This window comes from Phyllobates terribilis, unplaced genomic scaffold (genome assembly GCF_046119375.1).
Source record: "Phyllobates terribilis strain yellow unplaced genomic scaffold, ASM4611937v1 Scaffold_12__6_contigs__length_324123572, whole genome shotgun sequence".
NCBI lineage: Eukaryota > Metazoa > Chordata > Amphibia > Anura > Dendrobatidae > Phyllobates > Phyllobates terribilis.
Window position 1 is genome coordinate 287,989,831 of NW_027362772.1, and position 25,621 is coordinate 288,015,451.

At 48.6% G+C, this 25,621-nt stretch overlaps 1 protein-coding gene across 2 annotated transcripts; it reads right to left on the minus strand.

Annotated features, from left to right (window-relative positions):
- Positions 1 to 6,977: 6,977 nt before the first annotated feature.
- DLAT (dihydrolipoamide S-acetyltransferase) lies at positions 6,978 to 23,488 on the minus strand. Of its 2 annotated transcripts, none has more exons than XM_073657122.1 (14): positions 23,131 to 23,488; positions 20,998 to 21,099; positions 20,766 to 20,890; positions 19,071 to 19,221; positions 15,492 to 15,618; positions 14,841 to 15,016; positions 10,771 to 10,903; positions 10,451 to 10,524; positions 10,157 to 10,252; positions 9,729 to 9,836; positions 8,976 to 9,094; positions 8,737 to 8,899; positions 7,999 to 8,135; positions 6,978 to 7,439 (listed from the first exon to the last, which is right to left on the minus strand). In XM_073657122.1, the coding sequence occupies exons 1-14, from the start codon at positions 23,350 to 23,352 to the stop codon at positions 7,310 to 7,312; spliced, it is 1,863 nt and encodes a 620-aa protein (XP_073513223.1). In that variant the 5' UTR covers positions 23,353 to 23,488; the 3' UTR covers positions 6,978 to 7,309. The 2 variants fall into 2 exon arrangements, with proteins under 2 accessions (XP_073513223.1, XP_073513224.1); XM_073657123.1 differs by having other exon boundaries at positions 10,157 to 10,236; positions 10,450 to 10,524.
- Between the last annotated feature and the right edge of the window lie 2,133 nt (positions 23,489 to 25,621).

Below are 25,621 nucleotides of genomic sequence, written 5' to 3' on the forward strand. Positions count from 1 at the left end.
AGGACGATAACCACGTTCCCTCCTGGGATCTTAATGATTATTCTGGGACGCAGACGAGTAGCTGCTGTCATGAACCTTTTTACCCGTTGATGTTCGGCTAGGCTATGGTCGAAATAGGCACTCAGCGCTACAATCTGTACCTTGAGGGTGCTGGGCCTGAGGCCTTTTTCCAGCCCCTCCTGTAGAAAATCCAAGATCTGGGTCATGTCAGGATGCCGAAGATCTGGCATATTTGGTTTATACCATATTAGGAAGGTCTTCCATATCTTGCTGTATATGGAGTTTGTTATGTGTTTCCTACTTCTTTGTAGGGTATGAATTACTCGGTCTGAGAGTCCTTTGGCTTTTAGGATTGTGAACTCAGAAGCCAGGCAGCTAGATGAAGGTTCTGTGGATGGAGTATTGGACACTGATGGAGAAGGTTTTTGATTGCTGGTAGAATGAGGGGGCCTTCTATGCTTAGACTGTTTAGTGCACAGAACCAGCTCCTTTTGGGCCAAAGTGGGGCTATCAAGATTACCTTGACCTCCTCGGTCCTTTCTTTCTGTAGATGGAAACGCCACGGGTGAGCGAATGTATCTATCCCCAGGCATACGTCGTCCGGATCTAGGGAGAAGTATTTTTCTGCCTTGGTGTTTTGGCATCTTGCAAAGAGGTCCACCTCCAGATGACCCCATTGTCTGGTCAGCATGTGGAAAATATCTGAGTCCAGTTCCCATTCCCCGGGATCGATATTCCTTCTGCTCAGAAAATCGGCCTGGATGTTGTCTGAGCCTTTTAGGTGCAGACCTGATAAGGAACGAAGATGTCTTTCCGCCCAGAAGAATATTCTTGCTGAGATACCTTTTAGATTCTCGTACCTTGTACTCCCTCGATGGGACTGGTGAGCTACGGTAGTCATGTTGTCTGAATAGACTTTTATGCGTTTGCCCGCAATGATTGGAGCCGATGTTTTGAGTGCCTCCTCCACCGCCTTTAATTCGCGGAAGTTGGAGGATCTCCTGCTGATCTCTTCTGTCCAGACCTCCTGGAAGGGGGTTTGGGCGACGACGGCTCCCCATCCTGTCTTGTTGGAGTCTACTGTGACTGTTATCAGAGGGGACTGAGACCATGGAACCCCTGTTCTTAGGTTTCTTGGGCTGAGCCACCATGACAGGAATGTTTTCACATAATGAGGGATTGGGATCTTCTTGTTGAGGGAGTCTGGGGAACCGTCCCACTGTGCGAGAATATGGGTTTGCAATACCCTGGTGTGAGCTTGAGCCCAGGCTACTGATTGGATGCAGGCTGTCATGGAGCCGAGGGCTGACATGGCAAATCTTAGGTACACCTTGTTCAGGGTCTTCAGCTTCGATATCTTGGATCTCAAAAGTATCTGCTTGTCCTTTGGTAAGAAGAAGGTTTGTCTGGCGGAGTCTAATGGAACACCCAGGAACGTTTTTTCTGTGGCAGGGACCAGGTCTGATTTTTGATGATTTATCAACCACCCTAGGGTGGTCAGGATTTGGATTGTTCTTTGCAGATCTTCCTGGAGTGATGCCACAGAGGGACTTACTAGCAAGAAATCGTCGAGGTACGGAATGATGCAGATTTTCTCCTTTCTTATAGAAGCCACTACCTCTGACATAATTTTGGTAAATATTCTTGGTGCTGAGGATATTCCGAACGGCAATACGTTGAATTGAAAATGTAACGTTTGATCATCTTAAACCACCGCAAACCTTAGAAATTTCCGGTATGTTGGATATATAGGGACGTGGTAGTATGCGTCCTGTAAGTCGATGGTTGACATTACATATCCTTGTCCTATCAAGGGAACTGCTGATCTGATTGACTCCATTTTGAATCTTTGGTAGATGTATTGGTTTAAGGGTTTCAGATTTATTATTATTCTGTAAGTGCCGTTTGGTTTTCTTATCAAAACAGCCGTGAATAGTGGCCTGTTTGCCTTTCTGTTTTTGGGACCGGTGAAATAGCCCCCAATGATAACAGGTTTCTTAGGCCGGATATCAGAGCGGTTTTTAATCTTGGGGAGGCTAGACGGGTTATTCTCACTTTCTTTGGTGGATATGAGGAGAATTCGATCTTCACCCCCTCTTGAATTGTTTTTAAGACCCATTGACTGGAGCAAATATTTTGCCATTGGGGAAGGTATCTCATGATTCGTCCCCCTACTGCTCTGGCGTCACCGCTTCTGTTGTCGCTGTCCTTTTGGGAAAAAAAATATTCCTATCTTTCCCCCCTTTGGGGTAGCTCCATCGACCAGACTTCCCTTTCCCCTTGTACTGGGGATTCTGCTCCCGAGGGGGGCGAAAGGGGGTCTTCCTGTAGGGTTTGGGTTCAGGCAGGGATTTCTTTTTATCAGCCGCCTTCTCCAGGAGGTCGTCGAGGGCCTGGCCAAACATCCATTCCCTTCAGGGGAGAATATAACAAAATTTCATTTTAGAGACCACATCATCGTTCCACGATTTCATCCATAGTGCTCGCCTTGTGGAGTTTGATAGGACTGCTGCCCTGGCGGTTACCCTCACAGATTCCACTGAAGCATCCGCCAGAAAGTCAGTGGCCTTCTGCAGTAAAGGTAGGGAAGCTTGCATCTCCTCTCTGGATGTGCCCATAGCCAGATGCTATACAAGCTGGTTGAGCCATCTTGACATGGATCGTGCAACACACGTGGAGACTACGTTTGTGTTCAAAAGGACTGCTGATGTTTCCCAGGATTTTCCGAGAAGGCTGTTCATCTTGCGATCCAGAGGATCCTTTAGTTGCAACGAATCCTCGAATGGCAATACTGTCTTTTTAGCGACTCTTGCCACTTGAATATCGACCTTAGGTATCTCGGTCCAACATTTTGAGGTTTTTTCATCTACCGGAAACCTGTCCTTAAATTCTGCTGGTGTATTCTGTCTTTCAGGATTTTCACATTTGTCCAGGATTAGATCCTGAATGTTTTTATGTATCGGGAACACCATCTTTTTCTTTGAGCGGAGACCACTGAACATCTCTTCCTGGACTGATCTAGTGGGCTTCTCTTCTTCCACTTCCATCGTTCTTCTTACTGCTGTGAGATCTTCCATAAATTCCATTGAGAAATAATATTTCTTATTTCCCAGACCTTCCTCTGCTAGGCTAAGTTCACCTTCCTCTATAAGGTCTTCTGGAAGGGATATTTCGTCCTGGGAGTCCGAGTCTCTTTTTTCTTCCAGGGAAATCTTCCTCTTTTTAGCCTTTGGAGGCGAAACAGAAGTGGATAGGAAAAGGAGGCCAATGAAGACAACCTCCTGACGGACTATCCCCTTGATCTAGTCTATGAGGCTCGGCTGCTCTTCCCTAATAATTTTCTCCGTGCATTTCTGGCATAAATATTTTTTTTTGAAGAAGAGTTTTTTTTGAACATATAGCACACTTCCGGCTAGATTTATTTCCTGGTGCAGGATCCTTGTCCCCCTTAAAAGAGGGAGAAGGGTAATTAATGTATCAATTCTAACCTGCACCTAGGAAAGGACCCCCAGTGCCAGACTTACTGGGACTGGAATTGCGCTGGGCTCCGCAGACATGGAGAAGATAGATTCCTGACCATCCAGTGTATAAAAATACAAAAACAGATTAGGTCCTACCTTAAATGTCTTCTGTCCAGGGCTTATATAGGCAACTGGACTCAGCGCTCTCCCTCTTTCCCTGGTCCCCCTTGGTCCAGTTGGTGAAGCAGGAACACGTGCGATCACCTGCGGGATTATTTAATTTATTTATATATTTTTTTTTTTTATTTTTTTTGTGTGCAGAGGATGTCCCTTAACGGACCGGAAGTGACCTAAGGGACCCTGTTTCGGCGTCCCACGTCACTTTCCGGCCGTTTTCAGGTTACTGCGTTCCAGGGTGAAACGCACACCCGAAGTGACCATCAGCAGTCCGCGTCACTTCTGGGATCCAGCACGTGTCTCTCCACTATGGAGACCGCCGGAGGCCACCTTGAGAGGGGAGAGGAGCTGTGCTGGAGAGCTTGAGGAGGCCTCCAGTCCGACACCTACTGGACCTTACCCGCAGGCGCGGACTTGGTGGGGATGGGGGTCCAGAGTCCCGGAGGAGACTGGAGCAGCATAAGGGGAGGAGGAAAACTACCCGGTCCCAGCTGCCCGGCTTAAAGGTATGCTGGGTGTCTGCCGCCGGCACAGAGCACCCTGGATGACCTCTTCATCCCAATAGGGACAGGAAAAAACACTGGAGGGAGAGGCTATTTGACCGCTTTGTGTTTCCTGTCCCTATTTGGGTGGGGTGACATCCTCCTTTGGTGCTGTCGTGGGGGGTTATTGGATAAAAAATGTTTTCCGCTTGTAAGGCTGTGTGCCCATGATGCAATAATGCTGCAGAAACGCTTAAAAACCGCTTGGTAGAAGGTCTGCCATGTTCCCGAACGATAATCCACATGTGCTGTGCACATGCTGCGGAAATTTCTGCTGCGGATTATCATTGCGGAAAAATCCGCAGCACTACCAATTATTTTGCGGAAGCGCGGTGTTTTTTCCGCCATTGACTTGCATTGGAATACATGGAATCTGCATCACTACATCTGTACATGTGGAATCCATGCGTTTCAATGTGCGGATGGTACCCGGGTTTGGAGAAGAGGAGACTCTCCTCCGGACCCAGGTACCATAGAACCTGTAAAAAAAAAGAATAAAATAAAAAATATACATTATACTTACCTTCTTATGGCTCCCGGTGTGCTTGTCTCGGCTTGCTGGCAGATCGCAGTGGACTCAAGGACCTGCCATGACGTCATTTAGTCATGTGACGGGTCACACGACTGCTGACGTCGGCAGCTCCTTTAGTGTACCGCGAGCTGCCGGCAAGCCGAGATGCATCGAATGAAGACACCGGGGGCCATCAGAAGGTAAGTATGATATTTAGTTTTTACCATTCTTTCGGTCACACTATATAAATCCATGCTGTTTGCATAGATTTATATAGTGTGACCAAGTTGTCAAGCACTTTCCAAGTGATGCTAAAATCGCTTGGAAAGCGCTTGTCAATCCGCATGCGGAAATGCAAGTGAAGAAAGCTTCACATCCACATGTCCCGGGCAGTAAAACGCATGTACAATCCGCATGTGTTTTTTCTGCCAGGGAGATGCAGAAACGCTCAGGAAAAAATCCTGAGCATTTCTGCATCGTGGGCACATAGCCTTAAGATGGCATGTAAGAAGAGATTGTATGTTTCCATCACTCTACTTGAATATTTCTTTGTATTCTTCCGTAAACTGTGACATTTACTACTGACGAACAATAAGACAATGTACAGTAATTTCTGTAATACAAAAACTGAAATTAAACAGTCATGTGAATGCTGCTCGTAAAAAGAAATCCACCTGCATGTCCCCAGAAGAACCCTGTTCAAAAAGGATGGGGGGGTTTCCAGTATCAAATCTGCCACATATGAATATACCTGGAGGGCTGTTTACACCTTCGATTTGCTGTGGATTTTCCTTTCCGAAATTTGCATGGAAAAATCCAAAACAGTAGAAGTATAGAGAATGAAATATGAAAATTCTCATCCACGCCCCGCAGATAATTTATATGTGGACATTGACCTGTGCAGAATGTCAATTCTTTGCAAAAAGCTGAACTCCTGTGGAAATTGGCATAAAGGGTCCATCATATGTGAAACAACTCCGAGGCCCTGATTCATAAGGGTCATGTTTTACTTTACAACAAGCTAATCAGAACAGCACAAGATGTCTGCATTTCGTCTGAATTTCAGTAAGCTTTAAAATTGTGCAAGGCTGTGTTTAGGTACACATATATATATATATTTCTATGTATATATAAAAAATTCCATATTAAAGTTTGTACTCCACTACAGAATAGTTTTTTTTCAACAGTTGCAAGTGATGTAGCCTAAAACACCTGGATAATGAACCTCGCCCGTAGTGTAGTACAAACCCCCAAAATTACAGCCTGAAAAACCTTGTATAAAGATGGTGCAAAAGTAAGAATCCAAACATTTACTCTAAAAAAGAAGGATGAATTGAAGGCAGGTGATGGTGCAGATTACTAAAGCTAATGGTACGGAAAGTGATTATCCTTCCAGTAATTGGAAATACAGAGAAAAACAATATATATTTTAAAGAAGTTGTCCACTATTTTGACATTGATGGCCTATTCGTATGATAGGGCATCAATGTATGATGGGCCGGGGTCCCGCCCGCGGCATCCCCGCCGGTCAGCTGTGATCGGTGCCTGGCCGTCAAGTTGCAGTGGCCGCCGCTTGTAACTGCACATCCACCTCCTATTCAATTGATGATGTGCAGTTACAAGCGGCGGCCACTGCAACTTGACGGCCAGGCACCGCAGGTAAGGACTTCCGGCCGCCGATAACAGCTGATCGGTGGAGGTGCCACATGCGGGACCCCGGCCGATCATACATTGTTTACGGATAGGGCATCAATGTCAAAGTAGTGGACAACCCCTTTAAAGGTACTGTATGTAAGGAGCTACAGATATAAACAGTGGTCTGCCCCTGACCGCATATATGTATACTGTATGACTAATATATACGGCATGTAAAAAGTAGTGCTGAAAACTGGTCATTCCCACCACCATACAGTGTGTAGTGCACAGATATTATTCATACAGTTTCCATTACTCCATTAGCTGCCCAGCCTTAGGGGCTGAAATAACATTCAACTTTTAGGACTTTGCATTAAAGGATTTACTAGCCTTGATATAAAATAAAAAGCCCAGCTGGCTCCGGCACCGCAGCACACGTTCCTGCACAGTGCAGAGAGGGCGGGGGTCACGTTCTTCAGTCATCGGACCAGGACGGCATCTTCACTTACCTGTCCCCGATCCAGACTTCGGGGAAACCCAGCAGATCCGGAATTGCTGATAGTAGGATACATACTCGGGTTCTGCATAATCATCATCTTATTGTTACTCCTCGCAAGTGCTAAAATAAATCCATATAAAGAACCCAACGTCTTATTGTCTAAACAGACATTTATTCATCCATTGCCAATATCTGCAGACCTCGTAAATATCATCAGCGGACCTGATTTGACAGCAAGGATTTAAAACCATCTAGGAAACATTGACCTTTGTGAGAAGACACCGATGACCTGGACGCAGCACAGATCTCAGGAGATCCGGCATTGGAGTGATCTGTACGGCCACACAATTAGGTTTCTTTTTTCATTTGTTCGCTTAAATAAAAAAAAAAAGTTACGTATATGTATGTGAGTGTTCGGAGATAGGAGCATATAAATAGTCCTATGAGCGCAGCAGATGACCCACGGGGAAGGAGATCCAGCGATCTATAGCAGCATGGTGGTCGGCTTCTCCAGGAATCTCTTGAATTCAGCCAACCACTGAGCACCGACCGCTCCGTCCACCACGCGGTGATCGCAGCTCAACGTCACCGACATCATATTGGCAACATCAAACCTGGAAAACAATTCAGACATAAAGCTCATTGAAGTTTCCTTCCCTCCCTTCTTCCAAAAACCATAACTAAAAAAAAGTTTTCTGCCACTTTACTGGCTGAGTTGTAGTTGGGAATGACTATATTAGCCATAACTATTTTTTATAGGGCAAGCTACATTTTTGGGGGGTATTTAATATTCTCACCTTTTTATTCTATTTTTGAGTGGCGATATGGCCAATAAACCGTGATTCTGCCATTTCAATATTTAATGCATTGGATAAATATTTTGTTAGTTCAATTACATCTGTGACAATACTGAATAATATTAGGAAAAAAGACACAATGACACAACCATCCACCGAGGCCAAGGGGCGACATGAGGCAGGATTTAGTGTACAGAGTTAGAGCCCTCGCCAGGGCTGGGGCCGCCGCCAGAGCCCTCGCCTGTTCATTTACATGATTGAACAAACTTGATTTTGTCTACATTGATAAATCTATCTGCAGGCACTCTGATTTACTGCAAATTTATTCTTGGTTAGTTACAGACTGCCCGTGAGGCCACAAAAATAACATCCTTACCCTTTCTCGTTATCGGCTGGTACTAGTCTGTTCTCCGATCCTCCCACAGCCAGGATACACGACTGAGGCGGGTTAATAATTGCAGAGAAGTTCTTGATCCCATACATACCCAGGTTGGAGACAGTAAAGGTTCCTCCCTAGAATAGATCACATGGATGACAATTGGATTTTATACAATTATCTCATGGCTTTACCCTCTGATACATTAGAAAAAAACATGTCGGCTGTCTTCCAAAAAACAGTCCGTCTCCATTGATGTGAATTGGGCTCAGCTACAGTACCACACACAACCTGTGGAAAGGTTCAGTGCCGGTTTGGTAAAAAGTAGCCAAGTTTTTCCAGACATGGACCTTTATTGGCGCCGGTCTACTTGCCCATTAATGAACACTGTATAGATGCCTCCTTCACCAAAGTTTCTTCAAGCTCAGTGTTAAGGGAAAAACTTACTAATCGAAGAGGGTCCGACCAGAGACCCCCAGCAATGCCAAAATTGGGGCTATGTGGAGTCGTGCTATAAGTAAAGCAATGGTGCGCATGTGCGACCTCAGTCTCATCCATTGTGTATGAGACTGCTACAGAAAGCAGAGGACAGCGCTCCGTTATCTCCAGCAGTCCCAAAGACAATGAATGGATAGAGCAAGCATGGGAGCTCCCCTACATTCAGGACGGGCCTGCAGAGAATCGGTCTGGGACCCAGAGACCCTCAGCAATTAATAACTTCTCCTTTATGGTACATACCTGGAACTCATGGGGCTTTAGTTTGCCATCTCGTGCCCGTGTCGCTAAGGACGCCACGTCTTTGCTGATGGATGCGAGGCCCTTTATGTGAGCATTGAAGACTATGGGTGTAATGAGACCGACGGGTGTGCTGACCGCCACGCTGACGTCCACCACGTGGTTTCTAGAGATACGGATAAGTGAAGATTAGACACATTGAACCGTTCTGAAGCCGCTTGTCACCGGACAGCCGGACTTACTGCCTAATAACAGTGTCCATCCAGGAGGAGTTCGCCTCAGGCACCTTCAGACACGATAAAGCCGAGGCCTTAATAATAAAATCATTGACCGAGAGCTTAATGTTTTCAGACTTTGTAACCTGGAAAATATGAAAATACCGTGACCATGGACTAAAGCGTCACATGAGGGAGCGGCACCAATGGCGTCACATCTGCGATTAGTATGTATCATGCAGGAAAATGCAAAACCGTAAGCGCTGATCACCTCCAGACGTAGAAGTGGGCAACGTCAGAGGACCCCTTTAATGCCATGATTCAGACTGCACTCCTATTACCCAACCTTGACATTACAACATGTGGCTCCCATCCTGCTGTAAGACTATAACTCCCATCATTTACCACTACGTGGTTCATAAACGTACGCTGCACTCAACGCTCCCATTCCTAGTATTTACCATCTTATCCAATCCAAGACTATTCTTGCTTTTTATAACGACGGCATGTTATCCGCTGCTGATCAAGTCTTTATCAGAAGTGCGCGGTGCCGATACAATCACACACACATGCTGAGGCGCTGCGTGCATGTACCCTAATAAATAGGAAGCAGCCACGATACCTGCCGATTGTGCACCCTGCTTGGCCAACATGTTTTCATAACATTATAGGCACCTCAGTACTCACACAATGAGGTGACAGAGTCGGCAGATCTGACGTTATATCCAGCGGGATACAGATGTCTGTGTGGAGTGCAGCACGAAATATACAGTCACTCACCTCGTTTAACTCTTTCCTTAACTTCAGTATTTCTCCCAGGTTTATGTCGATAGACAGATAGTAATGAGGTATGGTTTGTTTGGACTGCATGAGCCGCTGGGCGATCACCTGCGGGCAGAGATCAGGGAGGAGGTCAGAGACGGAGGAGAGATCCTATGGGCTCGGCTCCGTACGAGAGCGTTCTGAGATGGAGGAATAGGAGCATCGCATCTCTCCCTGCCTTGCAAGGAGACTCGATCAGGTGGATCGGTCATACCTGACTGTTTTCACCCACAGGGTAGGAGTATATTAAAACATGTGTGTGCAATTTCCTATTATTTAAAGAAATAGATTTTTTTTAGCAACACCTCAGCAGCTTTTTATCTTTCATTTGCCCATGACAGACGACAATGAATAATCACAGATGTCAGACAGAATAATGATCTCACCTTTCGGATGTTGCTTATAGGAATATCTGTGAAAACTCCAGTAGGAACGGCGCCCACAGCGGGAGATGGCGGCGCAGGAGCCGGGGTGGCGGGAGCCTATGGGCATAAAAATTATTGCAGTTCATAAGCCGCACAGAGCTTTACCATCATGTCTGGATACATGTCTTATTCCACGTCCGCTGTATTATACACTCTCGGGGGCAAATAATGGACAGAACCGGCGCATTATGAGCCGTCAGGCCGAGACCGGAGAGAATTTATCACATCAGGGATTGATGACGGAGTGATACGTACACTGACCGGCACGGCCTTGGGAGGAACAAACGACTCAATATCTTTCTTTGTAATTCTGCCGTCCGGCCCCGTACCTGGAATATTACCGGAAAACAAATGAAAACTGTGAATGAAATGACTTGGACGAAACCTTATTATATGAAAAAGAGCCCCATGTAAGAAAAACCTCCAGGACTGGCAGCGTGTCTGCGGGGCTCGCCTGACATTACATCATGTCACATACACGTTATTGTGAGGACCCCCCATATGGCATCACTGAGCATGCAGGAGACATTGTATCCTATGGAAGGAGGCACAGATGACGGGCATGACGCTCTTACCCCTCACTTGCTTAGTGTCGATGCCTCTTTCTGTTGCCAGCTTCTTGGCCAGAGGACTCACAAACACTCTCCCCTTGGATGAGGGAGCCGGGGGATGAGCTGGTGCAGACGGAGCAGGAGGTAGTGCTGCAGCCTGCCATAAAAAAGAAAGAAAACGCACAACTAGTAAAGATAAAGAAACAACCAATAATCTGCGTGTTTCTCTTTGACTGATAAAGCTCCTGGCTGGGTAACAGTGTGGAGGATAGGTGTTGTAGTTGTCATTTTCATAGGGGCCTCTGATGAAATAAAGTGCTGGGAAGTGACCGGTTACTAAAGGCAATGGCTGCGGATTTAACAAACCTTACAATTGGAGGAGTCATCTGTGGCATCTACCAGAGCAGGCGACTGATGGACGGGCACGTGAGGGGAATGTCAGAGTGACAGACACTTTACTGGAAAAATCGATGTCCCTATAATTCAGTGACGTATCCCTGGCTCTGCTGGGAACCATTGTGCAACAGATCCAGCAAAGTGTTTTGCTTTCTGTTATAAATGGAGGGGGAAATGCAGATTTGGGCAGAGACTTGTGCTGAGCCTCTCTGGTGTGGAGAGACGCCGCTGCTTGTGTAGACTGCACCCGATATCGGACACGTGCCATTAGTGCAGTAACGAGAGGTTCTGCACTGAGAATTCAGACTCAGGAGGCCGTTACTTGTATTTAATCATGCAGCCATTCCCATGTACGCAGCCTTGAGCAGCCATTTCAGGGTGCAAACTGCTGTGCGAGATGTCAGGACTTTTGCATTTGGAAGCCCCAATCCTAAACTAAACAAGCAATGCCGAAACCCACCGAGGCCAATATTGTAAGTCACTGGCATTCCTTCCCGATGCAGATGTGAACGGAGCCATAGGCGGATTATAATGAGGGCAATCCGGGCTACCGCCCGGGGCCTCGGGTCTCCAGGGGGGCTATGGCCGGATTGCCCTCATTATAGGTGTGGCCGCGCGGCGCATACCGGCAGACAGTGGCGGGAGGGGGGCCCCGGACCACTCCCCCAGCAGCGGTGCACGGCCGCTACTTCTTCTTCGGCCGGGCCAGCACTGCAGCAGTTAACTTCCCTGTGCTGGCCCGGCCGCATCACTGCTAGGAGACACGGCCCTGTGCGCGGCCGTGTCTCCTAGCTGTGACGTCACGCTGTGCGCGCCCGGCCTGCACTGCTACTTACCACCGGAGAGAAGCAGGAGCCAGGAGGACTGGAGCCGGGGGATGGTGAGCGTGTGTGTGTGAGAGTGTGAGAGTGTGAGTGTGTGAGTGTGTGAGTGTGTGAGTGTGTGAGAGTGTGAGTGTGTGAGAGTGTGAGTGTGTGAGTGTGTGAGTGTGTGAGAGTGTGAGAGTGTGAGAGTGTGAGAGTGTGAGAGTGTGAGTGTGTGAGTGTGTGAGTGTGTGAGTGTGTGAGAGTGTGAGAGTGTGTGAGTGTGTGAGAGTGTGAGAGTGTGAGAGTGTGAGAGTGTGTGAGAGTGTGTGAGAGTGTGAGTGTGTGAGTGTGTGAGTGTGTGAGTGTGTGAGTGTGTGAGTGTGTGAGTGTGTGAGAGTGTGAGAGTGTGAGAGTGTGAGAGTGTGAGTGTGTGAGTGTGTGAGTGTGTGAGTGTGTGAGTGTGTGAGAGTGTGAGAGTGTGAGAGTGTGAGAGTGTGTGTGTGTGTGTGTGTGTGTGTGTGTGTGTGTGTGTGTGTGTGTGTGTGTGTGTGTGTGTGTGTGTGTGTGTGTGTGTGTGTGTGTGTATGTATGTATAGGCAGATATCATTGTGTGATGTCTGTTTATATGTATTTTTGTGTTTCAAATGTGTTTATGCGTGTATGTATATGTCTGGAGGGGGGGCCGTGCGGCCTCCCGCTGTCTCTGGAGGGGGGGCCGTGCGGCCTCCCGCTGTCTCTGGAGGGGGGGGCCGTGCGGCCTCCCGCTGTCTCTGGAGGGGGGGGCCGTGCGGCCTCCCGCTGTCTCTGGAGGGGGGGGCCGTGCGGCCTCCCGCTGTCTCTGGAGGGGGGGGCCGTGCGGCCTCCCGCTGTCTCTGGAGGGGGGGGCCGTGCGGCCTCCCGCTGTCTCTGGAGGGGGGGGCCGTGCGGCCTCCCGCTGTCTCTGGAGGGGGGGGCCGTGCGGCCTCCCGCTGTCTCTGGAGGGGGGGGCCGTGCGGCCTCCCGCTGTCTCTGGAGGGGGGGGCCGTGCGGCCTCCCGCTGTCTCTGGAGGGGGGGGCCGTGCGGCCTCCCGCTGTCTCTGGAGGGGGGGCCGTGCGGCCTCCCGCTGTCTCTGGAGGGGGGGCCGTGCGGCCTCCCGCTGTCTCTGGAGGGGGGGCCGTGCGGCCTCCCGCTGTCTCTGGAGGGGGGGCCGTGCGGCCTCCCGCTGTCTCTGGAGGGGGGGCCGTGCGGCCTCCCGCTGTCTCTGGAGGGGGGGCCGTGCGGCCTCCCGCTGTCTCTGGAGGGGGGGCCGTGCGGCCTCCCGCTGTCTCTGGAGGGGGGGCCGTGCGGCCTCCCGCTGTCTCTGGAGGGGGGGCCGTGCGGCCTCCCGCTGTCTCTGGAGGGGGGGCCGTGCGGCCTCCCGCTGTATCTAGATGGCTCCGTGCGGCCGCCCGCTGTGTCTAGATGGCTACGAGCGGCCGCCCGCTGTGTCTAGATGGCTACGAGCGGTCGCCCGCTGTGTCTAGATGGCTCCGTGTGCTCAATATTGAGTCATACAATTAATGTAAAGCTATGTGCCCACGATGCAGAAATGCTCCGGATTTTTTTTGAGAGTTTCTGCATCTCCCTGGCAGAAAAAACGCATGCGGATTGTACATGCATTTTTCCTGCCAGGGACATGCGGATGTGAAGCGTTCTTCACATGCATTTCCGCATGTGGGTTGACAAGCGCTTTCCAAGCGATTTTAGCATCACTTGGAAAGTGCTTGACAACTTAGTCACACTATATAAATCCATGCAACCACCTTCTGATGGCCTGCCGACGTCAGCGGTCGCGTGACCCGTCACATGACTAAATGACGTCATGGCAGGTCCTTTTCAGACCATCGCGAGCTGCCTGCAAGCCAAGACGCATCGGATAAAGACACCGGGAGCCGTCAGAAGGTAAGTATAATATTTATTTTATTCTTTTTTTACAGGTTCTATGGTACCTGGGTCCAGAGGAGAGAGTCTCCTTTTCTCCAAACCCGGGTACCATCCGCACATTGAAACGCATGGATTCTGCATCTACAGATGCAGGGATGCGGATTACATGCGTTCCAATGCAAGTCAATGGCGGCGAAAACGCCGCGCTTCCGCAAAATAATTGTTAGTGCTGCGGATTTTTCCGCAATGATAATCCGCAGCAGAAATTTCCGCAGCATGTGCATAGCACATGCGGATTATCATTGGGGAACATGGCAGACCTTCTACCAAGCGGTTTTCAAGTGTTTCTGCAGCAGAATTGCCGCTGCGGAAACGCTTAAAAAAAAACACGTAGTGGGCGCACAGCCTAAAAAAAATTTTTAGAATTAATATTGTGCCAAATTAATTTCACGTGAACTATCACATGATCTATCACAGGGGATCATGTGACATGTCACGTGATACATCAGGTGTGTGTGTGTGGGGTGGGGGGCCCGTGCCTTCTAAACTGCCCGGGGCCCTTGCTACTCTTAATCCACCCCTGAACGGAGCCATCGCTTATGTGCACAAAGAGGCCATCAAAATGAATGATTTTTCTAGCAGAAGCCTTTTCAGGAAACGCTCCTTTATTTGGGAAGTTTTGAAGGAGTGTGAAAAAGTTTTGGAGAGATTTTTTTCATGAAGCTTTTTGATTGGACAGTGGCTAGTTTGGGCCGTTTTCCACCAGGAGTGGTTATAAAGTAGTGACCTGCACTCCACCAGGAGTTTATCAAGACCTGAAACGGAAAAACGCTTAAAAGACTGAACGCGTCACCAGCAAAGCAGCTTCACAACTGAACTATATAGGAAGAGTCTTTTCCTTTTTATGCGGACCCGCATCAGAGATGAGTGTGCACAAAGCCTTACTTCTACAATGGTTAGCGACTGCCCGTATGGCTCACGTTACATACCGGGGCCGGCTGCGGCTTAATATCCACTGCTGCAGCCACTTCCTTGTAATCCGCAAAGCTTCCGACATCGGACTCCTTCTCCACTATGATACAGAGGGGGGTCCCGAGAGGAACGTCGCGAGAGCCCTCGGCTATCAGGATTTTGGCCAAATACCCTTCTTCTTGTACTTCAAAACCTTGTGAAAAGTAAAGAATTAATGTTATTAACCCTTCGCACTGAATAATCAATTATCCACATTAACCCATCACTTACTGACGGCTTCAATCCCATGATAAAGTTTGAACATGTGATAAAAACAAAATGCCTCCGCCAAGGTATTTGATGGGAAGCACATATCTAACTGGATGAGCACCTGTCTCCAGAACGGGGGTCCCCCGATTCCCACTGCTGTCTGACCACAGGACAGGAGGCTGTACATGCGCAGGCTCACAGCCACCTCTCTCGCCACTGCCATCGGGCACTAGTCACGATGGTAGATTGGATGAACCCAGTTCTGGATACAGGTGCAGGACGCAGAGATGGATAAGCCCTCAATGTCCGTCATGAGACAACTCCTTTAAGCAGCATCACTGATTCCTTGCAAACTGATAAAATAAACCCAATCATGTACAGCACATATTATATTCCACCCCGTGTCTGAGGGCAGATACCTATGGTGGCTTTGTCCGTTTCGATCTCGGCTAGCAGATCTCCCTCGCTGAGCTTTTCTCCAACCTTCTTTTCCCATTTCTGTATTGTGCCCATGGTCATTGTAGGCGACAGTGCGGGTAACATGATCTGTGCAACAAGAGAAAAGAACGATATTATGATACAAATCCACTGATGGCATCGATATTAACCCCTTTACAACCCAAGGTGGAAATTTGGCAAAAATTTAGCAATTTTCAAAATTTTAATTTGTATGCCCTTAAATCAGAGCGATATGTCACACAAAATAATTAATAAATAACATTTCCCACATGTCTACTTCACATCAGCACAATTTTGGAACCAAAATTTTTTTTATTGGGGAGCTATAAGGGTTAAAAGTTGACCAGCAATTTCTCATTTTTACAACAAAATTTACAAAACCATTTTTTTTAGGGACCACATCATATTTGAAGTCACTTTGAGAGGTCTTTATGACAGAAAATACCCAAAAGTGACACCATTCTAAAAACTGCACCCCTCAAGGTGCTCAAAACCACATTCAAGAACTTTATTAACCCTTCAGGTGCTTCACAGGAATTTTTGGAATGTGGAAGAAAAAAAATGAACATTTAACTTTTTTCACAAAAATGTTACTTTAGACCCAATTTTTTTTATTTTCGCAGGGGTAACAGGAAAAAATGGACCCCAAAATTTGTTGTGCAATTTCCCCTGGGCACGCAGATACCCATGGTGAGCATTTTAAACCCCCAGGTGCTTCACAAATTAATCCGTAAAAATGAAAAAGTATTTTTTTTCCCACTTTTTCATTTTTATGAATCAACTTGTGAAGCACCTGGGGGTTCCCAGTGCTCACTATGCTTCTAGATAGGTGCCTTTGGGGGTCTAGTTTCCAAAATGGGGTCACTTGTGGGGGAGCTCCAATGTCTAGGCCCACAGGGGCTCTCCAAACGCAACATTGTGTCGGCTAACAATTTGAGCTGATTTTCCATTCAATTTGTTAGCGGACACCATGTCGCTTTTGGAGGGCCCCTGTGTGCCTAAACAGTGGAAACACCCACAAGTGACCCCATTTTGGAAACTAGACCCCTCAAGGATTTTATCAAGGGGTATAGTGAACATTTTGAGCCCAGAGGTACGACACAAAATTTGATAACATTAGGTCATCATATTGAATAAGTTGTCATTAGTCTTGAGCGCAATTGCTCGCTACTTGAGTTTGCATCGGGTACTCCGGTATGCACCATGTACTGCGTGTGCTCGAGTCTCTGCCCCGCATGTTTCACGGTTATTAGACACCCAAAAAAAAAACATGCGGGGATCGCTCGTGCATGGCAGGCAATCCCCGCAAGGTTTTTTTGGCCGCGAAGCATATGGGGCGGAGACTCGAGCATGTCACTCAAATACCCACGATACTCAGTGCATACCAGAGCACCCGATGCAAACTCAAGTAGCGAGCACTTGCACTCAACACTAGTCGCCATATCGTCATCTTTTTTTCTTACTTTTGAAAAAAATCCCAACCCCATCACAACCCTAACCCCAACCCCAGCCCTAACCCTACCTAGAGTTTATTTTTTACGCCGTTCCTCGTGCGGTATAAGTGATTAGACGACTTTATTCTTCGGGTCAGTGCAATTACAGCGATACCAGAATCATATGGGGTTTTTATGATTGACAGCTGTCACACATTAAAAGACGCATTTTTTGTAAAATCTAGTTTTTGCATCGCCATATTTTGAGAGCTATAATTTTTCCATATTTTGGCAGACAGTCATGTGACGGCTTGTTTTTTGCGGGATGAGTTGACGTGGTTATTGATGCCATTTTCCGGCACGTGACATTTTTTGATCGCTTTCTATTCCAGCTTTTGGGAGGCAGAATAAACAAAAACCAACAATTCAGGAATTGTGTTTTTTAATTTTTTTTTATTCTGTTCCGCGTGTGGTAAAATTGATAAGGCAGCTTTATTCTTCGGGTCAGTACATTTACAGCGGTACCACATTTATATAGTTTTTCTATGTTTTGGCGCTTTTACACAATAAAAGCTATTTTATAGAAAAAAAAATTTTTGCATCGCTTTATTCTGAGAGCTATAACTTTTTGATTTTTCGGATGATTGAGCTGTATGGCAGCTTGTTTTTTGCGGGACAAGATGACGTTTTCAGCGGTATTTTTATTTATATTCGTCTTTTTGATCGCGTGTTATTCCATTTTTTGTTTGGCGGTATGGTGATAAAGCATTGTTTTTTGCTTCGTTTTTTATTTTTATTTTTTACCGTGTTCACTGAAGGGGTTAACTAGTGGGACAGTTTTATAGGTCAGGTTGTTCCGGACGCGACGATACCAAATATGTGTACTTTTATTGTTTGTTTGCTTTTTTTTTCATAATAATATTTATTGATGGGTACATTATATTTTTATTTTTGGTGGATTCTTTTTTTTAAAAAAATATTTTTACAATTTTTTTTTTCACTTTCTGGGAGTTTTTACACTTTTTTACTTTGTTCCACTGTGGGACTTTCACTTTTTTTATTCTGATCGCCTGCATAGCATAGGGATGGAGCACCATCCCTGTGCCATGCAGGCAGTCAGCGCTGCACAGTGAGATTGTTTGGTCATGCGCAGTGCACGACCAAACAATGTTCCTGCTGCCTGGTGACCCGGATGTTGTCATGACGACATCGGGTCGTCATGGCAACACCCGGGAAGCCGCAGCAGACAGCGCTGGAGGCCAGAAGAGGAGGCGAGTATACCCATCACCTCCCCTTGCCACCGCAATGAAGCGATCGACTTCGATCGCAGCATTGCGGGGGTTAATGTGCCGGGAGCGGTGCGGGACCGCTCCCTGCACATAGTCACAGCTGACACCCGGTAGCGATCGCGCCCGCACAGCCTGTGTGCGCGCGCGCTGACGTACTAATACGGGTCAGGCTCTTAAAGCCCAGGGCACAGACGCGTATTAGTACGTCATGGGCTGTAAAGGGGTTAAAGGAGTTAATGTCTACTCAGTATTCATGATTGAGCGCTGGAGAAACCGCTCAGCCATAAATCACTGATCTAATCACGTGACTGCAGCGTCTATGGCACCGCAGCTCTGCAGACACATACGCTCAAGTCTCTCCTAGCGATTCGTACAGAACATAAGACCACGGACAATACATTCACCCGATTATTGACGACCTTCCAACAATGTGAACAACATGGGACAGAGTTTCCAAAACTGCTTACTGGTGGCGGCGACGGTGCAACCATTACATCCATATATGCCCTTTCATGGCCGCCTTGTCTGTAACGCAGACATTTCCACTATGTCCAGATGTGATTGAAGAGATAAATCTGTAGTGGATTCGCCACTGATTTTATCTTATGCACTGCATGGAGTTGACAAATGGTTGACTTAAAAATCGACACTACAGGATAATTTTTGCACGGAAATTATCCACCACATGTGCAGTTATTGCAAAAAGATGCAAATTTTCCATCTGAAAATCCAGATGAAAAATCCACCGAAAATCAGAAACATGCTGGTAATGGAAGCCATGTCCTTGTCTATTGGACGACGGCGGTGTCTGGATTACCTTCATGTGAGTGGGATAGGAGCTGCCGGGGGCTTGGACAGGTGCTTGAGCTTGCTGTGCAGGAGCCGGTGGTGCGACGGCCGGGGCTGCAGAAGTGGCAGGAGCTGCGGAGTCCAAGGTGTAGTTCTTAAAGGCATCAATTAGTTCTGGTCTGTAGCATAAGAAATGAAAACATATGTATTAGTAGGATAAGTCATCCTAAACCAAGCATTCTGTCCTATACCAAATGTTAAGAGGCGTCAAAGCCACAACCGACTAAACCATTAGTCCGACGGTGTTCACTTCTCTATTAGGAGGAGAGTGGTGCTGATCATCTCACCCGACGGTCGTGTGCAACCGTCCTGTTCATTATATTGCCAGTTGTATACGCACCTCGTCGGTGTGTGCAGATGTGACGTGAGCGGCGTTGGAATAACAATTTAAATCTATCTTTTGGGTAATGATTAGGGTTGAGCGAGTATGTTCTGTCCGAGTATGCTCGGGCCGAGCTCCGAGTATTTACAGCTGCTCGGTGATATGTTTGAATCGCTCCCGTGTGCATGATTTGCAACTGTTTGACAGTTTTATTACATGTGAGGAATGTGTAAGACGCAGACATTCCTCTCATGTAATAAAACTGTCAAACAGTCACAAATCATGCACAGGGGAGCGATTCAAACATATCACCGAGCAGCTGTAAATACTCGGAGCTCGGCCCGAGCATACTCGCCCAAAGGGTTAATAGAACATACTCGCTCATCACTAGTCGTCATAAATGGTACGTTCTCTAAATGGGACATAGTAAGCAGTGGGGGCCACAGGGATCTGTGCTAGGACCGATTCTTTTTAACATCCTTATTAATGACCTTGGGGATGGGATTGAGAGTAAAGTGTCAGTTTTTGCTGACGACACCAAACAATGTAGGATATTAAAATCTGATCTTGACATTACGATATTGCAAAACGATCCGGTTAAGATGACTGAATGGGCAAACACTTGGCAGATGAGGTTTAATGTAGATAAATGTAGAGTAATGCACCAAGGACGGAGTAATCCTATTGCTGCATACACATTACATGGGAGTACCGAGACTACAGAACAGGAGAAGGACTTGGGTTTTCTGGTTACAAATAGGGCTGAGCAGCAGTACTCAATGTCAAGCAGCAGCTGCAATAGCAAACAAGATATTAGGATGTATAAAAAGAGAAATAAAATCCCGCAATCCCAACGTACTGTTACCCCTTTATAAATCACTGGTGAGGCCACATCTGGAATATGGGATCCAGTTTTGGGCTCCACATTTGAAAAAGATATTCAGAAGTTAGAGTCAGTTCAAAGGCGGCAATTAGATTATCACACGGGATGGGAGGCCTCTCCTGTATCACACGGGATGGGAGGCCTCTCCTGTATCACACGGGATGGGAGGCCTCTCCTGTATCACACGGGATGGGAGGCCTCTCCTGTATCACACGGGATGGGAGGCCTCTCCTGTATCACACGGGATGGGAGGCCTCTCCTGTATCACGCGGGATGGGAGGCCTCTCCTGTATCACGCGGGATGGGAGGCCTCTCCTGTATCACGCGGGATGGGTGTTGGTATGGGGAGTACATTTTGGGGAGAAAAGGTTGAACTTGATGGACCTAGGTCTTTTTCAACCTACATTACTATGATCTCTGCCCACACACAGAATATTCACTCGCTACCCGGCACTCACTTGTCTACCGTGATGCAGATTATGGAGCCGATAGGGACGTCTCTTGTTCCTTCTGAGACGAGAATTTTAGCCAGGTAGCACTCCTCCAGACTCTCAAATCCTACTGTGGCCTTGTCCGTCTCTACCTGTATATAAGAAAACATATCAGAGCCGAGCAATTGTGCACAGAGTGGATGAAGGCCCCTGCGCTCCGTCACATTCCTCCCAATATGGATGGCGCATGCATGATTACCTCCGCGATCAGATCCCCTTCGCTAATTTTCTCCCCTTCTTTCTTTTCCCATCGAGCAATGGTCCCCATCTGCATTGTGGGGGAAAGAGCCGGCAAAGGCACCTGAGAGAAGAGCAGATCCAGTCAGATGAAAAACCCGGCACTGAATGCCTCCAACATCCACATAATGGGGGACAGAGGTCATTTGTGATCATAAAAAGTGTATTATTTCAGAAAGCGGGAAAAAAAAAGGAGCCAAGGGATAAAGAATGAGACAAAGCTACATATGGCTGGTGGATGCCAAACACAGCAATGAATGCAGAACCAGGAGAGCGGGGGAGGGTCGAGGCACTTTTTTTGCTGTCTGCTCTGAAGTCACAAACTGAGTGCGATCGCTGGCCACCAATTGCGTAACGCGTATGTACAAGACCCACCTGACAAGGAAGGATCCCAACATCCTCATTATTGCTGATGAGCGAATGTGCTCGGATAAGGGGTTAACCAAGCACGCTCGAGTCCTAACCAAGTATCTTCGGTGTGCTCGTATATTATGTTCTGTTCGAGTCCCTGAGCCTGCACGATTTATGGCTGTTTGACAGCCTCAACACATGGTGAGGATTCCCTAACAAACAGGCAATCAAGGCATGTGTTGAGGCTAACAGCTGCAGGGACTCGCACATAATATATGTGCATGCCCAATATATTCAGTTAGGACTTGAGCGTGCTCTGTTAACCCTTTATCTGAGCACGTTCGCTCATCGCTACTCATTATTAATGCCGCCATCAGCTCCGAGCAACATTGATATTAAACACTGCACGTAGCTGCCAGCACCCGCTATCCAGAGGACGGCGCTCCCTGCCCGATGGCGACGTCCTTCCTGCCAGCCGCAAGGATCACATCTTTGGAAATGCCCATCAGATCGTCAGTCACAAACTGCAGCACGAAAATCAGCCTTTACCTGGAGTCTGCCACATTGTGAGGACAGTTACAGTTATTTTGCAAAAGTTTTGTAACTTGTTTTGGGAAGGAGAAAGAGGGACGCGCCCCCCCCCCCCCCACTGCGCTGGAGGGGGAGAAGACCCCACAGAGCTGCCACACACCTGAGGAAGGAAGAAGGAGCCCCCACAGAGCAATCACACCCCAGCGGAGGAAGGAAAGGAGACCCCCCCCACCTCACCGGTGAGGGAGAAGACCCCACAGAGCCACCCACCGCAGCGTAGGAAGGAAAGGAGACCCCCCACCTCACCGGTGAGGGAGAATACCCCACAGAGCCACCCACTGCAGCGGAGGAAGGAAAGGCAACCCCCCCACCTCACCGGTGAGGGAGAAGACCCCACAGAGCCACCCACCGCAGCGGAGGAAGGAAAGGAGACCCCCCCCACCTCACCGGTGAGGGAGAAGACCCCACAGAGCCACCCACCGCAGCGTAGGAAGGAAAGGAGACCCCCCACCTCACCGGTGAGGGAGAAGACCCCACAGAGCCACCCACTGCAGCGGAGGAAGGAAAGGCAACCCCCCCACCTCACCGGTGAGGGAGAAGACCCCACAGAGCCACCTACTGCAGCGGAGGAAGGAAAGGAGACCCCCCCCCACCTCACCGGTGAGGGAGAAGACCCCACAGAGCCACCTACTGCAGCGGAGGAAGGAAAGGAGACCCCCCCCCACCTCACCGGTGAGGGAGAAGACCCCACAGAGCCACCCACCGCAGCGGAGGAAGGAAAGGAGACCCCCCCCACCTCACGGGTGAAGGAGAAGACCCCACAGAGCCACCCACCGCAGCGGAGGAATGAAAGGAGACAGATTCTGACTGCAGATATGTTGCAGATTTGTGAGCAAATCTGCAGAGGACATTTTCTGCAATGTGTGAATGTGCCCTCATTATCCAAACACACAGGCCACATAATGGAGCATGACCATCGCAGAATCTACATTTTGGCTATTAAGCTGCGCCTGTGACATGACGATGCGGTGCTGCACACATACCGTGTAATCAGGACTCCTGGGCAGCCATAACAACCATACTTGAGGAACTAGTGTCAGTTGCCCGTAGCGACCAATCAGCGCGTAGCTTTCATGTAACACGCTGCGCTGGTAGGATGAGAGCTGCGCTGTGATTGGTCGTTCCGCTCTGGGGGCCTCGGTGCCGTCCTCACCTTCTGATGTGGGGGCAGACTGTACCACCGCCGCCCGATCTCCGGTCCCTGTAGCCCCGGCAGCCTGGCCGTACACCCCTGAGCTGGAGCCGCTGTTAGAGCCCGGAGCCGGCTGCCTGTGCCCGTGTGGTACCGCCGCAGCCGCCCTGCTTGGCTCCCATTCCCCCGGGCCGGGAGGACAGATCGGAGAGGGCCGCGGAGCCTCAGGCACAGGCGGAGCATGGCTGCGGAGGGAACACTCAGGGCTTCGGTCCTCAATGACCTCCCCGGCGATACGGGAACACTGACGGCAGACGCTGCAACCTCAGCCTCCCCCTAGAGGTCGCGCTTTTACCATTGCCGCCATCTTAGTACACCCACGGGAAAAAGAAAACCCCGTGTAGTATTACTCAAAACACGTCACGTATCAGACCGTGCGCGGATCTAATCCTCATAGTGATATAGAGGGAGGGAAAACTGTCACAGACGGGGCGAAAGTCTCATCACAAAGGGGAGGACAAAGATGGCGACTGGAGACTTCCGGTGACCCGAAGACTCGGGTGCAGTAAGATGGCGCGTTCTGACGTTCGTCTCGGGGAACGTGAGGTCGTTGGATGGGCGTGGCGGGGGGTGTCACTGAGCGACAGCTGCTACTGGCAACGCGCAGGTCACGTGATCACACGAGCAGCGTCTGAGGGAATTCGCAGGTCACGTCCTGATCGGCGCCGGGAGGAGCTGATACACTGTGGCTGCCAGGAGGGGGCGCTCTGCGCATGTGAGGGGCGGGATCCATGCTCTCTACAGACGCAGTGCTGCGCACAACCTGTGCGCACATGTGGCGCTGTTTTTCTGGCAGAAATGAGCCATGTTTCTTTTATTTTGTATATTCCTTTTCATTGTCCTGATGGTGTGACCCCTGCAGGTGTCAGGTGGGATAACTGCATCGGAACATGTGAATCCCCCCCATTCCCATTGTCTGATGTGATGTCCGGGCTCACATGTAAGGCGGCTTATTGCCACCACTGCATGGCCTGCAGACGGGTATGGTGGCCACCTGAAGCCCTCCGGTAGGCACCTGTGACTCCTGTACACCATTGGCCTGGCTTCTCCCATTATAGGCCCATGCTGTGCCGCCCCCCAATCGTTCTGCTCCTCATAGATCAGACAGACATTTATTTCCTGGCTTCCCATTGCCAAAATCTAAACGGACCTAACCGGGCAGAAAGGTCTGGTGTTTGCTTAAAGGGGTTGTTCGGGGATGGGTGGAAGTAACAGTGCACCAAGCAGCTCCATACACCATATAGTGGCCATTCTCAGTACTGCAGCACAGATCACATTCACTCCAATTGGAGCTGAGCGAATGGACACTACAGGGGGCGCTGTGCCAGCACTGTACGTTGTGTATGTCTGGCCACCGCTGAAGCTGATCGCTGGGATACTGGATGTAAGACTCCCACTGATCTGATACTGATGACCTATAATAACGAGTGCTATGAGGCCATGCAATGTCCCATTTTATTCCTCGGACCTAGTGGTGAGAGGAGAAAAATTGCAGCTGCACATGTTGCCTCCGATAATCGGAACGCACTTGGCCATCAAGTCTATGGGTGATGAAGCCGCGACGGCCCCACTAACACCTCCACACTTCTGCTGTGACTCAATAGCTAACAATGCGGCTCCTCCGTCCTCTATAGATTCTCACCACCCAGTAGTAAAGTACACAGAATAAACTAACACAGGGCCCCTCACACACTACAGGGGCCCCGCAGCAGCCTCTATGCTGAGTGCACCCTTTATGAGTACGTGGACTTTTTGCTGTAGGGGTCATCTGCGCTACAAAGGGGTTTTCCAGCTATACAACCTGCAGTAACCACCGCTGCACGACCAGCTCTACCCTCACCTAATGTATCCTCACCCGTCCCTTGTAGATTGTGAGCCCTCGCCGGCAGGGTCCTCGCTCCTCCTGTACCAGTCGCTGTCACATTGTGTTCAAGATTATTGTACTTGTTTTTGCTATGTATACCCCTTCTTCACATGTAAAGTGCCATGGAATAAATGGTGCTAGAATAATAAATAATAATAATAATATACAAGTATAAAGTATCCCGCCATAATGCTTGTTTGGTCGAGACCACCTGCTGAGACCCCCACCGACATCAAGGAGAGGGATCATTCCCAATTTGCTATGTGCCGTTCAGGCCGCCGTAGACACAAGATAAAAGGTCGGTCTATATGGGCGATTTCCTCCATAACAAGCGATTGTCGGTGAAACAAATGTTTGTTCCTTTTGACCGGTTGTTATCATGAAAATGATCCATCAGATTTTTTCGGCCAATGATAGGCGCTGGCGGCACTTGGCGTAAACAGACTGAGATGGTTTTTTTGGGGGGAAGGGAGGGGCGTTTGTGGTTGACCCACCTTTGTCTAATGCGTACGGGGCCTTCACTGACGCGCTCCTGTGTGGATGAAGAGTGACCATGAGCTGCCACCAATCACTGCAAAGTCGAACACG

Bases quoted from the DNA above. Each gene is read 5' to 3' on its own strand.
- DLAT (XM_073657122.1), bottom strand. From the start codon at position 23,352: ATGCTCCGCCTGTGCCTGAGGCTCCGCGGCCCTCTCCGATCTGTCCTC. The intron at 8,900-8,975 runs GTAAGTCCGGCT...CCGTATCTCTAG, and splicing joins ATGGACACTGTTATTAGGCA to AAACCACGTGGTGGACGTCA. The intron at 7,440-7,998 runs GTAAGGATGTTA...ATTGTTTTCCAG, and splicing joins CCAGCCGATAACGAGAAAGG to GTTTGATGTTGCCAATATGA.